Below are 21,382 nucleotides of genomic sequence, written 5' to 3' on the forward strand. Positions count from 1 at the left end.
GGTGCAGGAGCTGATATAAAATTGCTAAGGCTCTTCTCTAATCATTTGCATTGTGATGTCTCTCTCTGCTTTGCTGAAGCATCACAAAATAGAGGACAGGCTGAGGTCCTCTGGTGGAGAGGGATGAAAGGGCTAAACCCCTCCAGCCTGTTCCTCACATCTTGCCACCCCCCCCTCCACCTCCACCTGCCCAGTGAGCTCTGACGCAGCTTCTCCAAACCCAATATGGAAACCCTAGGACAAATGATCTCTAATGTTTTTTTCAAGCTCAACAAATCATGACTCCATCATGACACTGATAGACATACCTTTGGGCTTTTTCCAAGTTTTTGTTTGCCTTATGAGACTCATTACATTAAGTAACAATGCAAGGATGAATTGGTCTGATTTCTATAGTGTCTCCCTATGAATATTGCTCTAAGATTAAGATGCTGCCCTCCTGGAAAACACATTCATTCAGAATTCTGGACACAAACGACAAGGAATCAGATGTACGTTAATTTTCCCACTCAAAATCAGACAAAGAGAGGTAAAAATGCCTTCAATGCCATTGACCTGACTTTCGTTAATTCACAACCAGAAAAGAGTTAATGCCCAGTCTAAAGCAGTGCTTGGTTAATAGCCAAATATTAGTCCAACCCCCCCCCCCAAAAAAAACAAAACCCGAAGCAAATGATGGCGCCACCAATCTCTTCCTTCCCAACTTGTCTTGCAATCAATTTAATTTTACCAAGTCAGTCAGAAAAAAAAAAGGCAAAAACTTAGAGAGGTGTATTTTAAAAATATATTTATGTTGATAAACATTGATTAGGGTGAACATATGCTACCAAGTCAATGTTTGATTCCCTGAAAATTGTCTATAGGACCATCTCCATGGAAAAGAACAACCCTGCTCCTTTTGTGTCCTGTTAAGGTGCCACACAGGCATAATCTAACGTGGCCTTCGTCACTTTATTTTTTGATAATATATCCCCAGATCAAAGGGAATTCCATCATGTCCTTCTCTTTTCTTAAGACACCATCCACTGTAACAGAATAGAATGAGATAAACCAGAAAATCTGTCTGATATTCCAAGCCCCCAGATTTGACTTGACTGATAAACAAGAAGCAGACCCCAAATCAAGAATTTGTACTTTTTCTGACATTTGCTTGTTATTTGCTAGTTAGTTATTCTGCCGAAAGAGCTTTATAACATTGCGATTCAGTTCACTCTCATCACGTCTAGCTTTGGATAGCCTGGGAAGTCAAGCCGAAGAAATGTCATCTGTCCCTTAAGGAAAAGAATTAAAATTGAGGGATGTTTTTTATAAAATACGTGTGAATTCACAAATGATTGTAACCTGTCAGCCTGATTCAGGTTCCATATTCTTAGGTCAAATGACAAGGCTAAAATAGCATGTGAATTGAGATGTGTATCCATAGATCATGCTCCATGTAGAGAGTTATTAAAAGAAGTATACCTACCCCAGGAGGAGTGGGTATAGCTAAGTGGTAGAGCACATGCTTGGCATGCACAAGGTCCTGGGTTCAATCCCCAGTACTTCCATTTAAAAAAAAAAAAAAATATATATATATATATATATGTGTGTGTGTGTGTATAAATAAACCTAATTACCTTTATCCCCCCCCCCAAAAAATAAATAAATAAAACAAGTATTCCAACTAGGACTTTCATAAAGAGAATGACTTTGGTAGAGTGACCTACCGTAAAAGGTTAGGTACCCAAAGAGGGCAGCAAGCAGGTACATGATGAGCATCCCTGTGATAGAAACATTTGACACTGTTTGCATCTTCCTCCGGGACCGACTGAAAAGGAAAAGAACACTGAGCTTTGGGTTTTATTTTTTTTTAACTTAGGAAAATATCACTTTTTACAACTAAAATTTTAAAAAAATCACTTTTTACAATTAAAATTTACAATTAAATTTAAAATTAATAAAAGAATGTATGTCTCTGTAGCTCATTATATATTATACATATATATATATTTCTAGTGCAGAAACATAGCTTATTTAAATTTGCCTTAGGGAACAATGGAAGATCTGTTTCCATTTTCCTTAAACACTACTCCTTCAGTCTTAGAAATGACTATCTCCCTAGAAGAGGATCAGTTAATTTTGTGGTGATAAGTATGCTTGTCTCTTGAGTATTTAAGAACGCAATTAACACAAATATCAAACTGGCTCCTAATGTAGAATGCCTCCACATTTCATTGTGAGATAGGTTTGAGGACAAAACCCCACTAGAATCAGCAAAGCACTATTTCCAGGAGTTCAGGCACCCCAAATGCCTGCTGCTGTCATCTGGACAGCTTCTGGAAACCATTCCAGAGGCCCCTAGCTGCTTAAAGTCTGTCATCAGGCCTCTAGAAAAACTGTTATCACTTCTTCATCTCTTGGCTAAGATCAAGTGTAGAGTAACTGCTCCATGTGATTTTTTCCAAGTAAATTAAAGACATCAAAAATCATTGAAAATGTTCCAAAAGGTTTTAAAGAGCTAAATCAGAAGATATGGGGCAAGTTACTGCTACTTAGTGAGAACGAAGACTGAGGTCATTGATGTCTAGGTAAAGAAGATGAGAATTATCATCTGATACCCTCTCCTAAGGGTAAAGGAGGAAGCTGCTGTGGAGGGCTCAGACCCACTCATCTCCAAGTAGCTGTCAATGGCAAAAAAGAATTAAGGAATCATAGACTATCAGCTGGAAGAAACAAGATCGTCTAGCCAGTGTCTCCATTATACAGATCAGACAATGAAGGCCAGATAGTGGCCCATCCTTGCGATGGAATGTCTTCTAGGCAAGGGTGAGGGACTGACAACAAGTGAGAGCAGTGACCTACCAAGGCCACCCTAATCATAATTTTTGGTCTTCATGGGTGTGGGTCATTTCCAGTTGAGGTGCCATCACTTTTTCCCACCAATATCCAAAATCAAATTCCCCACGCTGCCCAAATCCTTACGGACACTGGCTCCTCCCTGCCCTGTCCTAAACCCCTCCCTAGATCATTAGGGTGGAGGAATAGGAGAAAAGGAAGCAGGGAAGGTAGTGGAGTCAGGGGGTAGATTCACACTTTTGTGGTTCAAGCTCATTACTGATGAGTGATTGTAGCAAAAACTTTCTGTGAGGAGAAAGCTGTAAACTCTGCTTCTGCATAGAACACCTTTGAACATACAAGCACATTTTCAAAGCAAATGAGAATGCTAAAATGATGGCCGCCTTACTCTTTAAGTTCACTGTAGATGGGAAGGACCTCAGGGTGACACACAAAGGCAAATGCTAGGATGGGAATTGCATAGGCCGTCTGAAAGACAAAGACAACATCGCATGTTTAACATCCCAACACAGATGGCAACCCCAGACCCTCCCAGCTTATGAGATAAAAACTCAGAGGCCACGTTGCTGGGCTCTTAGAGGCCTCGGCCTCCCACTCACCCGGGAGTTGAATACAAAGTATCTGGGCTGACACTTATCACCGTGAGCTTCATACTCTACTCCACTGCCATGCACAGAGCCCTTGGCCTGGTTCTCGTCCAGCCCGGCAGGATTCCGGTGGGTGTAATCCATCATGAAGTTCACACCGCGACTCTCAGAGTTGTTGGGTAACGTTACCACGTGCATCGGAAGGCTGTTGTTGAATGTCAGATTTCCAGCGTTGTGATCCAGGACAGGCAGAGGGCAGGGTATTTGGAATTTCTTGTAAATCACCTAGACCCAGTCATTCACAACAATGACAAGTCAGCCTTTCGAGGAAAACAATGAAACAAAACTCCATCTGTGTGGCTGAGGGGGTAGAGGTGAGGGAGCTCTGCTGCGGATTCATTTTAGATGAATGGACAAGGGAGACGCCCTCTACCTCTGTTCTAAGCAAAGAGTTGGAACTATGGTTGACACCCCCATCCCTGAGAGTCAACAAGACTATTTTGCATGAACCTGTCCCAACCTTCATGCAAACTCTTCCATGAGAAAGAGGGTCACTTTCTTGCTCCATTTCACATATTTCATTTCTGCAAATTAATGGAAATACGGGTCATCAGACATTACCCCCTTGTTCTTTGCTTCTTTGGGGAAGTGCTGTATAAATGCTGGCCTTCATGATATTAGAAGAAATTCCCCCTTTTGGAGGGGAGTGGGATTGGGGTGACAAGAAGGATTTCTTTCTTTAATTCCACTTTCTTTAAGGTCACCCTCCCTTCCTGGGTAGAATGAGTAAGAGAAAATGGCTGGTTCATGTGAAAATGGCTCATTCTACATATAGCCTACTCATTTATCCTCTGAGACCCCTCACTTCGTCTTCCTCCCCCTTTCTAAATCCTGGGTCGTTGTCACATTCCTGCTAGGAGTGTTCCTTTTGTCCAAATGCACATCCAGTGTGCCTAGAACATACTATTGACAATGGCCTTGACATTCTAACTCAACTACTTTTAAGCTCATCACTGTTCCTTTCTCATTCCAAATTAGCATACAAGAGAATTGCTTGTGATGCAAGAACTATTTCATGCTGAACAAAACGGAGGACGCCAAATCAGGCACCACAACCATCACAGGCCCACCAAGCTCCAAGGATCGTGTCAAAAATCACTTACCACACTGACAAAAAACACCATGCAGGTGAGAGAAAATCCACTGGTATAACCAAGGTAACCTAGGAGTTAGCAGAGAGATTCTGCAAGGTGAGTATGGCATCTCCAGTCAGCTTCCCTATTAGAACAGGAAATGAAAATAAACACTGGAAATGACTTTACCTAAGTTTTTAAGAAGAGAAAGTGGAAGAATGATTCCAACCGACACAAAAATGATGAGGTAGTTGCCATTGAGGTACCATTCTCTAGAAAAGAGAGACAAGAATATTAGGATCAGAAAAGACCAAGTCGAACGAGTCACTTGATGTTACAGAGAGAACAGAAGACATACCCAGTATTTTCTTCAAGTCCCATGAACGCTCTGATTAATTCAGGTAGTTCGTATTTAATGATAAAGAGGTAGCTTGACATGGCTAAAATGGAAAATGTGACAGCTTAGTGGTGTGCACAGCACAGAGGTCACAGGCAAGTTGTGAGAAGTTCAGGCGTTTGGGACACTCATCCTTCTCCGTAACCCCGCGCACGGAAGGAAAAGCCGTCTGCTGTGTATTCTGTCCTGCTTCCAAAAGTGCTTCTCATAAACAGACATTCAGCCCTTTGGCTCTTGCCTACGGAGCTTTGTTTACAGTATCAATGCTGATTCTGTGTTAAATCCAGCTCTGAGGTTTTCAGAGAAGCCATAATCGTGAAGCTTTTCCCTCAGTGGTAGTAAGTCATCACAGCCTTACTGAGTGCGCCTGTTTTAGTATCGATAACCCGGGCAGGGGTCCAGCCACAAAAGGCGGGGGCCAGAAGAGAGAGGGAGGGATCACAGGCTGAGTTGGGGAGAGTAGATGTCACTCTGGCCCTCCCGGGGTGGACACCAGTCTAGTCCCCTGTAATCCCCCTGAGTGGCACGGAAAGTCTCAGACCATTGATTCTCTATAAACTGCATCCTACTGGATTGATTTAAAAACAAAAACAAACAAACAAATAAAAAAACAAGGTGATGGGGAGGATATAGCTCAGTGGTAGGGTGTGCGTTAAGCAAGCACAAGGTTCTGGGTTCAATCCCCAGCCCCTCCATTAAAAGAAATAAAAATAACCTAATCACCACCCCTCCCCAAATGATGGCAAAAATTAAAAATTTTTAAAATACACGAGGTAATAGCTTCTCCAACCTTTATCAATGAATTTTTTTTCCATATCCTTTACATGATCATGTACTCTTCTCAAAATCTGATTTATAAAATCTGTAAACCTTCTCCCAGGAAAACGTACATGTATACATATGCATAACATACAATTTTGCCTACAGTAAAGTAGGGATTTATGCAACATCCTTTTCACAAGTCCATCCACTCAATGAAGTATAATATTAACTTGTTATTTGACACATGGTCAAAAGACTCAATTAAAGATAAAACTGACAGATTTTACATTGCAAGGTTTAAATGTGTGTCACACCCCTCCGGTGAGTTTTTGCGAACAGACATTTAAAGTAGATAGCTAAGTTGCAACTTGAACTATTAACAGTTTAAAAATACATCCTTAACTTCAAATAAAAGTAATAGTGGCGATCACAGTTCCTCACATTGTTTAGCCCTGCACGTGATCAGCTGAAAAGCCACACGAAACAGCAGGTCGCACCTTACCATCCTCATTCCACAGCTGAGGGATATAAAGATTTTGAGAGCTTACATGACACGGCCAAGATCACACAGCTTGAAGACGACAGACCACGTCCAAAATATAAGGTCTCTGATTTCAGGCCAGTGTCTCTTCTCTATTGTGAAATGAAATGATTTTTTTTTTTTTTTTACAATATCTGTGATGTATCTTCTGTAAACATCATTTAGTTAATCTTTACAAAGACCTTCGCTAAATCTTACAGAGCGTAAACAGAGGAGGTATCTTTGGGTAACGGGTTCAGTGAGGTACCATTCAATTTTAGAGCTGTTAATTGCTGACTTTCAGTGATGTCACCACTGTTAATGTGTTTGGTCTTTGAAAATTCAGAATGATCCAGACAGGCCTGGGTAATGTCAACATTATTCTGCTAATGTTGAAACATCCGTGGTAAATGTTCGTTTTTCAAGGGATTGAGAAAATTAAATGTTCTAAATGTAGAGTTGCCAAATACAGAAATACAATAATTTCTTTTAGGCCACAATCACCACTAATGGTAAAGAGTAACCCAAGGGGGCGCATTTTCAGGGATGGTGTATGAAATTTCATCTCACTCCCTTAAAGCCACGCTATTTGTGTGTGTGTGTGGGGGGGGGCTTGATTGAGAGACCATATTATGGTTTATTCCATTATTTAGAAGCATAATAGCAGCTACATTTGGAATAACAGACAATGCTGTTTTCTCTCAGCCTGCTGGGCTCAGGGCTAAATACCTGTATGTCCAGTCAGTTCAGTTGTCCAAGCAAGTATGTTAGATGACCCATGAGGGGACCCTATGAAATGCTTTATATTTTAAATCTTGATAAGGCTGAAAATCTGAAACAAATGTAAAGCAGTCGATCTGGTGGGGAATGAGGGGCTTATATGCTTATGGCCCAATGCCAGTAAAATGAATGAAACAATTCTGGTGTTACTGCCAAAATCAACCCAGAATTGCACTCTGACTATATAAAAATATGAAAGACACAAATACAAATCATTAAGATATGGCTGGATCTTGTTTATCTGCTTACCAACTATCCATCGGTCAGGAGCAGGTCTAGTTGGATAAAGGGGATTAAAGGAATTGCTGCATTCCAGAAACCCTAGATAATTTCAATGATTTTATTAATTAAAACGAATGACTTCCTTGCAAGATCTCCGTGCAAGCTTATTTATTGCAGCATTGTTTACAATTGTAAAAAACAACCCAAAACTGTTCATCACGGGAGTCAGTAAACCAATTATGGTGCATTCGTGCAATGGAAAACTCAAAAGTCATTAAAAAGAGTAATATGCAAATACAGTCAAGGCATATTGTTAAATAAAAAAAGCAAGCTGCAGATCAGTATTACAAGATGATTCAATTTTAGCAGTAACAAGATATTTGTTAAATTTGACACAGAGGAAAATCTGGAGTGGTTATTTCTAAGGATGACTCACTTAAACATTTATTTGCAATTTATGTTTATGTAATGCTTTATTTTTCCACAATTAAAATAAATTTGTCTTATAATTGTAAAAACGCCCATTTAAAAACCATTGGGAGAGCTCCAGAGACATGGATATGGAATCCAAGAACTAGGCACAGAGAGGAAGCATGAACCCTTATAACCATGACCTTGTGAGGATGAAATATTACTTTCCTTTGCATAGATGGAAAAATTGCACTTAGATGTGTAAAGTGATTTGCCTAAGGTCACAAATAGTGACAGAAACAAACTCAATTTTGGGTACATCAGGCTCCAAAAGTCTATTCTTGACCCGAGGGTTTTAAAATATCTTTAAAAAAAAATAGTAACATACAAACAAGGCCACGGGAGCCCAGAGGATGTGGTACCCAGTAGCCTAAAGAAACGATGGAACATGGGAGCATAGAGGGAGAGCTGGAGAATGTGTGTTACGGGGCAGGGATGGAGGACTGTGAAAGTAGGGGAACTGAATGTAGCTTGTTATGGTGAGATACAGGACACATGGGGAATAGCCAGGGAGAGAGATGGAAGCTGGTAGAAAAGATATCGGAAAGGCAGGCAAAGGAAAGATGACGAAGACCCTTATCTGTCAGACTAAAGAGCTTAAATTTTATCTTGAAAATAATCAGGGCGTGCTGACGAATTTTATGCGTGGGAGAAGCAAGAGTAGATATGAATTTGAGAAAGTTATTTTGGAGGGTGAATTAGAGATGGAAGAGGGGGAAACTCAAGACAGGGAGACCAGTTAGATGGCTACTGCAACCGTCTGAGCAGAAACAGCAACCACCTGAGCCATGCTGGTGAGAACAGAAGGAGAGGAGAGACTCAAGAGACAAGTTAGAGAAAGAATGATTCGAGCTGGTACTTGATTGGATGGTCAGGGTCAGGGAGAGAGGGAAGAGTTCAGGCTGACATCCAGATTTCCAGCTTAAGAAACTGGATGCTGCTGGTATTGTTCATCGAGAGATGAAAGAACAGAAGTGTAGAATAACACATCTGGGAAGTGGGCAGGAGGTAAGGAAGTCAGTGCCACTATGGGATGATACAGTCTGGGTCATGAGAGAGGATACAGCCCGGCAGCCTGTAGGATGTCTGAAATTTGGGTCAAGATGCCTTTTGAGAGTCAAAAACATGACAGGACCAGTGAAGCTGGTGGGCAAACATATCACCTGGAACACTATTAAAAATATGTACTTCTAGGCTTCTCTCTGGAAAGGATCATTCAGTAGGAATTAATTATAAGAATCTGGAGAACCGAGAAATCTATGGTTTACAGTGCTTCTGATGTCTGGCCAGAGTTTTGCCTTAGCACGACTTTTAGGGACTCTCTCCAATGAGCAGACTCTATGCAGGCTGTGTCTCAAGGGAAATGGACATTTTTTATCATGAAAAATGTGAAATAGACTCAGTCATAACTGTGAAACATCTACTGTTTAGGCAAGGACAGATGTAAGTGCTAATGCTTTAATTTTTTAAAGTAATAATTAAAGACATTTGAAATCAAGAAAGGTTTTATTCTACATTTTAATTCCAGAACTCATTTGGCAGAGTTTCATATAGTATTGCATTTCTTAGATATTGCTCTTTTTAAGTAAAGAGGGACAGAAAATCTATTTAAGAAACCTTACTTTTTAAATTTAAGAACTAAAAAGCAGCTATTTTTTTTTTTTTTGTATTTTAAGTGCTTGTTCATTGCCATCGAGTTTTCTTATTTCTTGAACACCCTTCAGAAAGTGTAACTGGTCTGTTGAAAGCTATCTCCCCTTACCTCCAATATTCTGCATTGTAATGGAAATAAAAGCTCCAATTTTCCCAGGCCATCCAAATGCCTTTTCACCTAGTTTTTCATAAATTAAAGATCCTATAATCAAAGATTAAAAGAACTTTGTTAGAAAGATTGGGTTAATGACTTAAATATCTTTATAATATAATTCTACCCTGGAGCCTCCTCACACATGTAAATAAACACCATGGGAAATTATAAACCCCAGATACACAATCTCAAAAGCCAATGCAAAATATGGTCAATGTTCCCCAAACAAGAAGCCAGAACTGTTACTTCTGTCATCCATCAAAAGTCCTTTTCTCTGTATGGCTTGAACCTGAGCGGGCTGACTTTAACTTCTCTCACTTGCCCAGTTAACTGAAAATACGGAGAGACCATGCCATTGGGGTCAGAAGAAAATGAAATGGGAAATTGACTAAACTCATCCTATAGTTATAGAGTTATAGACTGAAATAAACCTTTTATTGAGAATCAAAACGTAATTTCTTGGGTCTATACAGTAGCATACCTCCTTCCTTGGCGGTCTTTAATAAAAGATGAACGGAGTAGAGTGATAGGATTGCCACAGCAAGCAGCAAGATTCTGTGAAGGAAGAGAGAGGAGGAAATAACACTTCTACAAAATATAAGACTTACTGATGTGAGATGTTACAATGCATTATTACACTGGCCTTTTAAACTGTTAACTTTCTAGGAGTATGTAGATTTGGGGAAAGCTGAAAAATTCCCTTCAGAACTCCATAAATGTCCGTTCACGTCACAGAACTGGAATGTGCTTTATTTGATGTGCAAAATGTACTACCTGAATTCCCCAACCTAGCTTTTTTTTTTTTTTTTCAGTGTTACCCAGTAGTAGAATCTGGTTGATAACTTAGATGCTAAATATATAGCAAAATTAGCAAATACTATATGTACTTACTCAGCATGTGGGTATAGGTGTATCATATTTGCATGACATTCTCATGCATATTTATAAATGAAGGGCTATTCAAAGACCTGACTAAACTTTAAACTAAAATTTAGAAATATGGAAGCCAAAGCGAAGTCTGAGCTCCATTACTACTGATCCTGCAGACTAGATGACAGGATATTCTGTGAACCAGAGTGTCAGGCAATTGCCTGTGTAATAGAGAAAACAGAGAAAGGTAAATATAGGGTGCAGGAAAACCTCTGTTGTATCTAGAAAAAAATCATTTCTGGCTCAGGACCCTCCCCATGTGCCATAGGCAGGTATGGTTTCTTTATGGATACAGTGATCAGTGCTTCTCCAAAAACAAAAATTGGAGAGCAAAAGTCAGAGTGTAGATAGAAGCACCTATATAATAAATTAAGGCATGATGCTAAAAGTTACCTGACTTTTTAAAGTTTTTATTTTTATTGAAGTATAGTCGATTTACAATGTTGTGTTAGTTTCAGGTGTACAGCAAAGTGATTCAGTTATACATATATGCACCTATTCTTTTTCCATTATACGTTTTTACAAGAAATTGCAGATACTAATATATATAAAATAGATCAACAATAAGTTTATACTGTATAGCACAAGGAATTATAGTCAATATCTTGTAGCTTATGGTGAAAAAGAATATGAAAATGAATATATGTATGTTCATGTATGACTGAAGCATTGTGCTGCACACCAGAAATTGACACAACATTGTAAACTGACTATACCTCAATAGAAAAAATATACAAAAAAACCCAGTGTATTTCTCTATGCTATACAGTAGGTCCTTATTATTTAGCTATTTTATATATAGTACCATCCATGTTGCTGCTAGTGGCATTGTTTCATCCTTCTTTATGGCTGAGTAATATTCCATTGTATATACATACCACATCTTCTTTATCCATTCACCTGTCAATGGACATTTATGTTGCTGCCATGCCTTAGCTATTGTAAATAGCACTGCTATCAACATTGGAGTCCATGTACATTTTTGAATTAGGGTTTTCTCTGGATATATGCCCAGGAGTAGACTTGCTGGATCATATGGTAACCCTATTTTTAGTTTTTTAAGGAACCTCCATACTGTTTTCCACAGTGGCTGCCCCAAACAGTGTAGGAGGGTTTCCTTTTCTCCACACCCTCTCCAGGATTTATTATTTGTAGACTTTTTAATGATGGCCATTCTGATTGGTGTGAGGTGATTACTTAAATTTTTTTTAAACCATATTCTTTGTCTGTTTTATATGATGAAAGTACACTAAACATTTTCCCCACAATTGATCTAATTCTTCGGTAATTCCTGAGGCAGTCAGTGCTGCAAATGTTAATTCAGACCATGAGTTACAAATGTTATAACTACTCTAGCTCTACTGTGCTCTTATTTCCCACAAAATATGTTCACCAGAACTGTCTAATCAATGTCCTTTTCATACATTTTCCCATATGCCTTATGAATTTACCCATTTTTAAACAATTATGTGATTGTATTTCAGATTACATAACTTTGTTCCCTGGAAAACTGAACATTCCTTGTATTCTAAACATATACTTGCTTTGGCAGAAAAGACTAGAAGCAAAACCGCTGAAGTCCTGGGTCACTTTTTATGAATTAAGGGAAATAGCTGAATCCAGTTTGGGCTATGTGGATACACAAAACACACCCGTGATATCTAGCAATTAGATTGCTTTGGCCAAATTAATCTGCTATATGTTTATAGGCCTGAAATGGGGCTCTCATTTTTCAAAGTGTAATATTCTCCTCCCGTGAAAATGACCTGTGGCTCCAGGATCAGAGGACGTGTTTCTTACTTCTTATTCATCGGTAATCTATGAAAAATTCCTAATTAATTTTAATAGTATGTGTAATTAACATGGAGAAGGCAGTCTTTTCGTCTTAGACATGCTGTAGATTATGAAACTACACAACTATACATAGCAATACATCTCTAACCATTAAGATTCAGAGAACTTTTAAAAACACTACTTTAATTCAAATATGGCTTATTAAAGCAAAGTGGATACAAAAACTCATTCAGCTAAAAAATATTATACCTGAGAGTTCAAACAAAACACTGACACAATATAAATATTTATAGTCTGGCCTGATCCTCGACCCTCAAATAGCTGTGTGATTACCTAATCGTAAGTGATGTTCAGAACATAAATAGCATATATTTATAATATAAATGTTGCATTCTTAGACAGTTATTTAACACTCTAACATTGTATTAGGGACTGCGGTCTGCATTCACACTGATGCCTGACTAACATTAGACTTTATTCCTGTGAAGAATTCCACTGCTGCCAACTGTGCCTTGGAGAACACCAGGCTGTACGTAATGCACAAATGCCTGTGGCTGTCTGTCACAGGCTGTGTTATGTCCATCCTCCAGGCCAGCCATGTGACATGGCAATCCCTAGGCAGCATTTGACCAAGTGTGGTTAAAGTGCAAAGGTTCAGGAATAACCTTTGGCCACTCTGCAAATATTCCCCATGCCAAGCACAGCCTTGGGGATACAGACATGGGGTGAATAAAAACAGACAAGGCTCAACCCTTGGAGATGGTAGTCTAGCAAGGGAGAGCGATATTAACCAAATGAATCAGACCACTGCACTACAATGTTAATACTGTGCTGAATGTATAATAAAGTGGTTTGTCCCAATTATGGAGGTTGGGGAAGGAATAACTGAAGTGAGGCTGAGCTGAGCTATGAGGAGTTAACTAGGTGAAGAAGAAAGGGAAGAAGGTTCCAAGATCACGTGCAAAGGTCCTGTGGTGAGAGGGAATAAGGCACCTTCATGGGATGGAGAGAAGGCCAGTGTGCTCACTGCACCTGACATATAGGGGCAGGAGGGATGGGATGTGAGATGGGACCAGAGCATGTAGAACTCTATAGGCCTAGTTTGGGATCAGATCTTTTTCCCGAAAGTGTGATAAAATCAGATTTGTTACTAGGAAAGATCTTTCTAACTATTAAACATCAAATTATTTCACAATGAATTACTTTGAAATAGTCTCTGTGGGCTGGCAGGGCTACCCCAGCACTTTGGGGGTGGTGGAGCACCCCCATTTGGGTAGGGCTGGCTGGCTGAACAAGCACCATGATTAGACTGCTCTGATGATTTCTTGTTGCCGTTTTATTTGAAAGCAAGAGAATATGTTAATATCTTCTCAGATCATTCCTATTCATGAATATCCAACTTAGGATTGTTACATTGAAAGAGCCCCAGGTAGGCATGGGCTTCAAACTAAATACATAAATGCCTGTTGACTTACATGAAAAGTATGATCCCCGTGTTGGCCATGGCATAGGACAGGCCCAAGATTCCACTGCCCATGATGGCGTTACTCAGGTTGAAAGAAGACATGCCAAAGGAGGTGGTTCCAGGATGCTTGGGGGAAAAGACATACATTATAGGCAAATAGTTGCTGAAGGATGACCCCTTTTTTGGATTATTCATATCCCACATTATCTTTACCAGAGGAGGCTACCATCCAACGTTGAAGACTAAGATAAAATCACAACGGATAAAAGCCACTTCTCAACTTCAATAAGAGCATGTAATTTTCAATGGAATGTAGTGCCTGGTTTCAGCAGGGGATCTCAGTAAAAAAAAATTTTTTTTTAATTACAGGTCAAGTAATAAAAAGAAGGGAAAGTGTGCGTGATTGCCAGTCACATTTGGGTTAGAATGATTTCTCCAAAAACACAAATTAATTTCATAAATGATTTATGCAGCCATATGGCGAACAGGAAAAACAAGCCCTTATTCCAGTAAGGGCCTGAATAAACAGAGAATTTGCTGATCCAGGCCTGGAAAATTTCAGTCACATTGTTTTCCCACAGAGACCTAGGTAGATCAGACACCCTCGGGTCCTGTTTACTGCCCTGAAAGCAGAGATTCACTTACATGTTCATCGTCGTAATCTGTCAGCTTCTTTGGCCCCAAAAATCCATTTGTCAGGAATTTCTGACTTTCAGCATCTTCATTAGCAAATTGACTGAAAACCCACACAAAAAGGAATATGAGACTGCAAAAACATCTAAGTACCTTGCTCTGAATTAGATTTGTGTTTCAGGTGATCTAAGTACCTGAATTCGGGGAGGAAAAACAAGACACACAGAACACTTTTTCTCCTCCCTTCATACTAGCGTTTTCCCCAGACCAATGACTGTGCTCCTTTAGTGAATATACTTCGGGAGGGAGAGAGAAAGTTAAGAAGGAAGAAAATATTTTTTAGTTGGGATCTTCTTCAAGCCACATTTCTTCTTCTCACATGGACGATGCAAGAAAGAGAATAATCAGAGCCAAATGTGTTGCCATTTAGAGCCCTGTCCAAAGAAAAAGAACAGCGTAGGGACCGAGTTTTCCCAACTGCTAATGCACCATGATCAGATGAGCTTATTAATTCAGTAAATATTTGTTAAGTGACTAGGCATTAAGTGATCCAAGATCACTTGATGCTCAAATGTCCCTGTGAGAGGAACTTCTGTGTCCCTGCTCTAAAGATGAAGATACTATGGCTCAGAAAAGTGAGGCAGCATGCCTGCCCTCACCAGACTCCATGTCTAGGGTCTCCCATAGCACCAGGCAGTCTCAGACAGGCCCTGTACCCAGCATTTTCCTCTTTTGTGACTCCAGCTGTTTATACACATACCCCTCGCTGGAAAGGAGTCCGATGGTAGCTCTGTGTTGTGTTCAGCTGTATCTGTGTGTGTCAGTGTGTGTATTTTAATTACTCTGAAAATGCACTTGGGTTGTTAGACAATGGATGAAACTAAGAAAAACATTAAAGAAATCCAAGTGAATTAGTAGAAGAGTTGGGAGGGAAGCAGGACTTTAAGATGTCACTATCCACGGAACATTGTGACTGTGGTCTACTTGGCACAGGCTGGAAGCTCTCACCCCGACTGTACTGGTCGGCTCCCGCAGCTCTGTGCCAGAGGATTTGAGGACCCAGATCTAGTACCAGCCACGTCTCCAAAAGGCTTGACTAATGAGTCCAGCTGCCACCATTGCATTTTTTTTTTAAATTGAAGTACAGCTGATTTACAATGTTGTGTTAGTTTCCGGTGTACAGCATAGTGATTCTGTTATACACACATATACATTTTTTTTTCATATTCTTTTTCATTAAAGGAGTTTGGGATTAGCAGATACAAACTACTGTATATAAAACAGATAAACACCATTGCATTTAGAAGCTGCAAAATGCCACACAGGCTTTCTTTTTGTTATAGGAAATGCTCCAATATGCACGCTTCTTAAAAGTGCTGTATAATTAAATCAATTGTGCTTTTTAGGGCATTTCTTGCATGAGAAAGTAAGATACAATGATCGGAGAGTGTTTTATCAAAATAACCCTTAGAAATAAAAAAAAAGGGGGGGGGAATCATTATTATAGGAAATCTGTACAAATTCTCTTTTATGGTAGAAGCTAATCCTGAAAATACCTTAGGAGAAAGAGGGGTAACAACGTTACTCTTTGAAAACAATAGAAAGTGTAGCTAGAAGCAGCAGGCAAAATCATAAAGTGTCACACGTGCTCCTCTGGAACCCAAGAAGCGTGCTTTCTAGTACCTCGCCGCGTACACGTTAGGACCATTTCCTGGCATTTTCCCTCCCATTTCTGGTAGGCAGCATAATGACCTCAGATGCTGCATTCTCCTGTCTCTGTACTCCCCCTCATTTTTTTTGTGCTTTATTTTAATAGTCTGGAGTTAATATACTTGCTATGTGGAGACTGGTTCGTCACGTTCAGAGTTGAAAACTGAGACAATAAGATGAAATGGAGCCTAAATTGGGCCTAACGATTATAAAAACAAAAATGCCATCTGGATTTAAACTCTGGAAGGTCCAACCTTCTATCTTTCACCTTAACCAATAAGCTAGAATCCTTCAGTCCATGAGTAATTTTTAACTTTTTAAATGTGAAAGTAAATAGATTTTCTTCTTATTTTGGTATGAGATGAGTTGTAGTCACAAAACATGCCAGTCTTTTATAAAGTATATAAGAAATGTCCCCAGCGTCTTAAATGGTTTAATACCAAACCCAGCATATAGTGAAAACATAAGTTTAATGATTCCAAATAAATGTATTATATTGAACTTCCCCCGAAATTTACATTTGAGAGGTCAATCCAAACCAAATATAAATAAAACCCACTTTTTTAAAGTGATTATAAAACTGCAAAATAAAAACCCACGTTTGGGTCAGGGGTAACAAGCTAAGTCACTGTAAGTGTTCCAGAACACAATGTCCAAAATTTAACAAGCGCATTCTTGCTCCTTCCATTATGGCTCTCAGAGGACCAAACTGAATGATTCTGCAGAACCATGGAGGACGATTCTGAGGACCGTGTCCCCTTCAGTTCTGCCCCCTGCGGAGAGCTTATATCCATGTGCATCCTTCTAAGAAAAAAAAGAGCCCTCAGATTTGATTAGTTTACTGTGTATCATCTATCTTCCAGGCACTCATTTAATCTTCAGTAAAGTAGGTGCTAGTTGGCCATTCTGGATTTTCCAATGAAAGTCAAAGAAGATAAATATCTTCTCCAAAGTCAGGCAATTCCTCTGCAGATTCCAAAGCCCCATTTTCCTTCCTCAAGAGTCAGCCAACCTAGAAAGCGCCATGTTAACACCTTCATGGCCTCTCCAGCCCAACAATACTGAAGTTTATGGCACTGACTCCTTGGAGAAAGAACAGTGCTTCGGACCAGAGAGTCTCTCCTGGATATTGTGAATGAAATAAGACATCTTGGTTTGAGGATAGTATTTCCTAATTCAGGCCTAGATTTGGTCACAAGTTCACTTCTGAGTGTCTTAAGTCACACAACGTGACTTGATTTGTGTTATATAACATTTTGTGAGAAATTAATATACTTATCAAATAACATGGTGCACCTACCATGGACCAGGCAGTGCCATGAACCTGTTGTTGTGGCATCATGAACATCTGGACAGGGAAAGGGTGTGCAAAGGAGAGAGTGGTCACTTCTAACTGGGGGAAGGCTTCATAGGTGCCCTGACATTGAGCTGAGTCTTGAAGGATGAGGGCAGTTAATGGAGAAGAAGGTGAAGGTGAGGGGGTAATGCTGAGAGAGGGCATTCCAGGCAGACAGGAGGGAATATGCATGAAGACACAAGGAGCTCTGAGTGGCTCAGCAAGTTTAGAAAAGAGGGTACAGGACAGGGAGCAGGGCAAGAGAGGGACAGGAGAGCCAGGTGAGGACCAGCTCATGAAGGGTCTTATACACCAAGCAATGTGTATAATCTAATCTTTGTCCTATAGCTAATGGGGAACCACTGAGAGGTTTTACCCAGGGATGGAACATGAGTCAACCTGCAGTTGTAAAAGATGACTTCTGCAAGGGATGTGGAGGGCTAGTTGAAAGAGAGCAAAACGTAAGACATTAGAGAGACAAATCAGGGCTGTTCTAATAGGTGACAGATGAAGAGAGTCTAGAGTCAGACGGCCACAGAATGGACACAGACAAGGACACGTTACTGAGGTAGAACCAACTGGATACAGTCAAATATTGGATGTGCCGTCTGGGGGATGGGAGGAGTCACAGTTGACACCAAGGGTCTTTTGATTGAGTTGCTAAGAGCTAGTGGTGACTTTCGCCAAGATGGAGATTGTTGGAGGAGGAGAAAACTTTGAATGGAATTATAGGAGTTCAGTGTTAAACGTGGCACATTTGACTGTATAAATAAGGCCATTCAGACCCTTCATGAGCTGGTCCTCACCCAGCTCTCCAGTCCCTCTCTTGCCCTGCTCCAGTAGAGATGGGTAGTGAACAGCTGGATGTGATGAGCTGAAATCCAGTTGCGAAGCCTAACAGGCTGAAGATACGGCACATGTTCAGTGGGTGAAGCCATGATAGTTGTGAATGACCTTGCTCATGGGACACTTTTAGTGAGAGAACCGTCCCTGCAGAACTCTGGAGACCTAGCAATGCTTAAAGGGCAGTCAAAGGAGGGGGGTTCTGGGAAAATGCCAAATGGGACCACAGGTAAGAGAAGTGATTGGCTGATATAATTAAAATTATTCTATATTATAAATGGGGACAAGAACACTGTCCCTGCAAATCTAAATTCATCACACAGAGGACTGACCCCCCAAAATGCTGTAACAATGTGTAGTTCAGGATCAGGGAGCTGGATGTGTTAACATCAATGTCATTGTTATCTCTCAAATTTTCCCATGGGACCCGGCCATTTTTAACCCCATACCTGCTCATTGCTGCCTTTTCTAAATTTCCCGTCCCGGTGTAGCTGCCTTGAACACTTTCTCCACTGGTGCTTTCCTCATCAGGTTCGATGTTGACATTGCTCAGTTCCAGGGGATCCATTTGAGCTGTCAGCGCTTCCTCGTCCACGCACAGGCTCCGTCAGTGCAAACAGTATACTGTACCTTCAGCTTAAGGCTTGCCCCCTGGGTGTTAACGTTCAGAACACTCTCTTCTGCAAACAGAACACAAAATAAGTCGTTAAAATTTTCTCTAAATTGGATAAATAAATATGAATCACCTATTTGTGTGTGTGTTCTCTGTAAAAAACATGGAAAGGGAAGTAAACTCCTGAGAACGTCACATACATATGCCCCCAAAGTTTCCATCACCCAATACAAAGAAAGAAAATGGAAGCAAAAAAGGAAATTATTCATAAACTGCCAAAGTAGCAGATATTTATAGAATGTCAATGTATGGCAGGTTCTTGGCTAGTCGCTGTAAGAAGAAAAAAATGTATCTCAACCCATGGGAGTAGTCTTCAAGGAGCGTTAGGTATTCGTAAGCAGGTTGCATGATCTATATGAAGTGGCGACAATGGTAAACTGTTGATACAGGAAGGTTGGTCAAGGCAGAATCTACCAGCATCTCTACTAGCAGTAACACAAGAAAACTGCTTTAATTTGTTAACTGGGCGTGAAAGAATGAACACCTCCAAAATGCTTAATAACATGCAACTCAGGGGAGGGTCAGGCTTAGGAAGCCACTTTCCAGGCACTTGGATCAGGAAGCCAGAGGTAAGAATAGTAACAAAAGGAAGCACGGGTTTATCTTTGAATCAGCATCAGTCACCATCTATATAAAGTTCAAACGCATTTTAACAGGAAAGGAATCCAGCTTTTAGGCTCTACCCTGCCTTTAATTCATTGAACCTCAGCACAAGTTATTTAACTATTTTAAGCCTCAATTTCCTCCATTATAAAGTGAAAAGGAGTGGACTGGCATCATTAAAAAAAAGCTATGAATCCAGTAATGTGGTTAGCACAATTTCTTCTGAAACTTTTACTATTAGATTCATTCAATTCTTGCTGAGTCCTTATAGTGGGAGAAACACTTTTGCTCTTGGAACGGGCACTACCCATTTGGTAAGGAAATCCTGAGCAGAGAAACTAACATAAAAATTGCTCCAGAACTCCTGTAATCCCTAAATCTCCTGACAAATATGGAACAGCCACGGGAGAAAGCCTCCACAGTCCAGGGCTGCAGTAGCCCATCCGTGGAAGGCAATTTATACTCAAGGTGAGTTCAGATCCCATATCGCAAAAGTTATGCATCACACATGGAAACTCATTACGATGAGGGTCAGCAGGCATAAGAAATAGTAAGATTCACACCTGAGGGATGACAAACTGCAAAGCAATTTAAAATGGACTTAAAAACGAATATAATAAAACGGCTCAAAATAAGAAATAGCATCCATAGAACAAGAACATTATAAAAGAAGATCAGGCTGGTTTGAGAAAGACCCAACAAAAGGAGTCTAAGAATAGAATATATAGTCATTGAAATTTGAAAAAATTTCAGCTGAAGGGAGAGTAATGAAACTGGAAGATGAAGGGAAATCACTCAAACTATATCACAAAGGAAGAAAGAAAAATATGAAGTTAAGAGACATAGGGACGAAACACAAGAATAAGAAGTTTAAACATATCCTAATAGTTAATCTAAATCAGAGAGAATTGCGAGACTAGGAGGAGACAAAAAGGACCTAGTGGAAAAGAACTGTTGGGAACTAAAGAAAGACAGTAGTTTTCAGGATTTTAAAAAATCGCACAGTACTTCAAGCAGAAGGAAAATATATTCATTAATGCCAGGTAGTGTTAAGTGTACAACATCAGAGATAAAGAGAAAAATCTTAAAATTACCAAAGAGAAGAGCAGGGAGACATGAACACAGTTCAAAGGAAGAAACAGAACCTTGTACTCACTGCACACAAAGGCTTCTCTCAGTGCCACACAGGATCAGTTTCACTACCCAGCAGCCGTCACTAATGACAGTTACTGTTTTTAGTTCTTCATTTAAAGTTACTCATTCTGTATTTAAACTATTCACTAAAACCTCTCTGACTTGGATTGTCAACTCAAGACTGACACTTAACGAAAGCTAAGGAAATCATCATACCTCCTTCTAGGCTCCTCTTTCCTTCCCCCACACCCCCAATCATTTTAGTTCATGAAATACTTTTACAATGTTGAGATTCATTTATATTTCATCCTATTCTGTAAAACAATTTAATCTCTCATAAGTTATCAAAAGGAAGTTTCTGAACACTAACACCCAATGATCAGCATTGACAGCATTATGATTGTGTAAATGGTAGGTCCCAAAGAACCAAGTGGTATATTTGACTACATCATAAATGACATATAATCCTATATGACTAAAACTTTGAAAGCAAATTATTCATGCTCTTTTGCTTTGAGAAGGGCCTCCCTCCATCCTCTAGTCTCGTTCAGCTGCCAATGGTTCTTGAAGGCCACTCCATCTTCTTTCTTCAATTCATTTTGCATTGTGCTCAGTACTACCTTGAACAACTTTTTTTTTCACACAATATGTCCAGGTTTGTAAGTGAAACTTTTAAGTTGTTTCACATTGGAAAATATCTTTACTTTGTCCTCAAACTTTTTTGTTTAAATTCTAGATTCAGGGGGA

General features: G+C 39.8%; 1 protein-coding gene across 4 annotated transcripts in view; it reads right to left on the bottom strand.

Moving 5' to 3' along the window:
* SLC38A4 (solute carrier family 38 member 4) overlaps positions 1-21,382 on the bottom strand; it is a 68,969-nt gene that overhangs the window by 10,878 nt on the left and 36,709 nt on the right. For all 4 annotated transcript variants that reach the window (XM_006190308.3, XM_032492670.1, XM_032492669.1 and 1 more), the window contains exons 2-12: positions 18,675-18,905; positions 14,349-14,439; positions 13,714-13,829; positions 9,996-10,069; positions 9,470-9,562; positions 4,914-4,995; positions 4,745-4,827; positions 4,586-4,644; positions 3,435-3,707; positions 3,224-3,303; positions 1,707-1,807 (exon numbers count right to left, since the gene is read on the bottom strand). In XM_006190308.3, the coding sequence (XP_006190370.1) occupies positions 1,707-1,807; positions 3,224-3,303; positions 3,435-3,707; positions 4,586-4,644; positions 4,745-4,827; positions 4,914-4,995; positions 9,470-9,562; positions 9,996-10,069; positions 13,714-13,829; positions 14,349-14,439; positions 18,675-18,793 (1,171 nt within the window). In that variant the 5' untranslated portion in view covers positions 18,794-18,905. The remainder of the gene's footprint in view (positions 1-1,706; positions 1,808-3,223; positions 3,304-3,434; positions 3,708-4,585; positions 4,645-4,744; positions 4,828-4,913; positions 4,996-9,469; positions 9,563-9,995; positions 10,070-13,713; positions 13,830-14,348; positions 14,440-18,674; positions 18,906-21,382) is intronic.

Source organism: Camelus ferus, chromosome 12 (genome assembly GCF_009834535.1).
Source record: "Camelus ferus isolate YT-003-E chromosome 12, BCGSAC_Cfer_1.0, whole genome shotgun sequence".
Classification (NCBI taxonomy): domain Eukaryota; kingdom Metazoa; phylum Chordata; class Mammalia; order Artiodactyla; family Camelidae; genus Camelus; species Camelus ferus.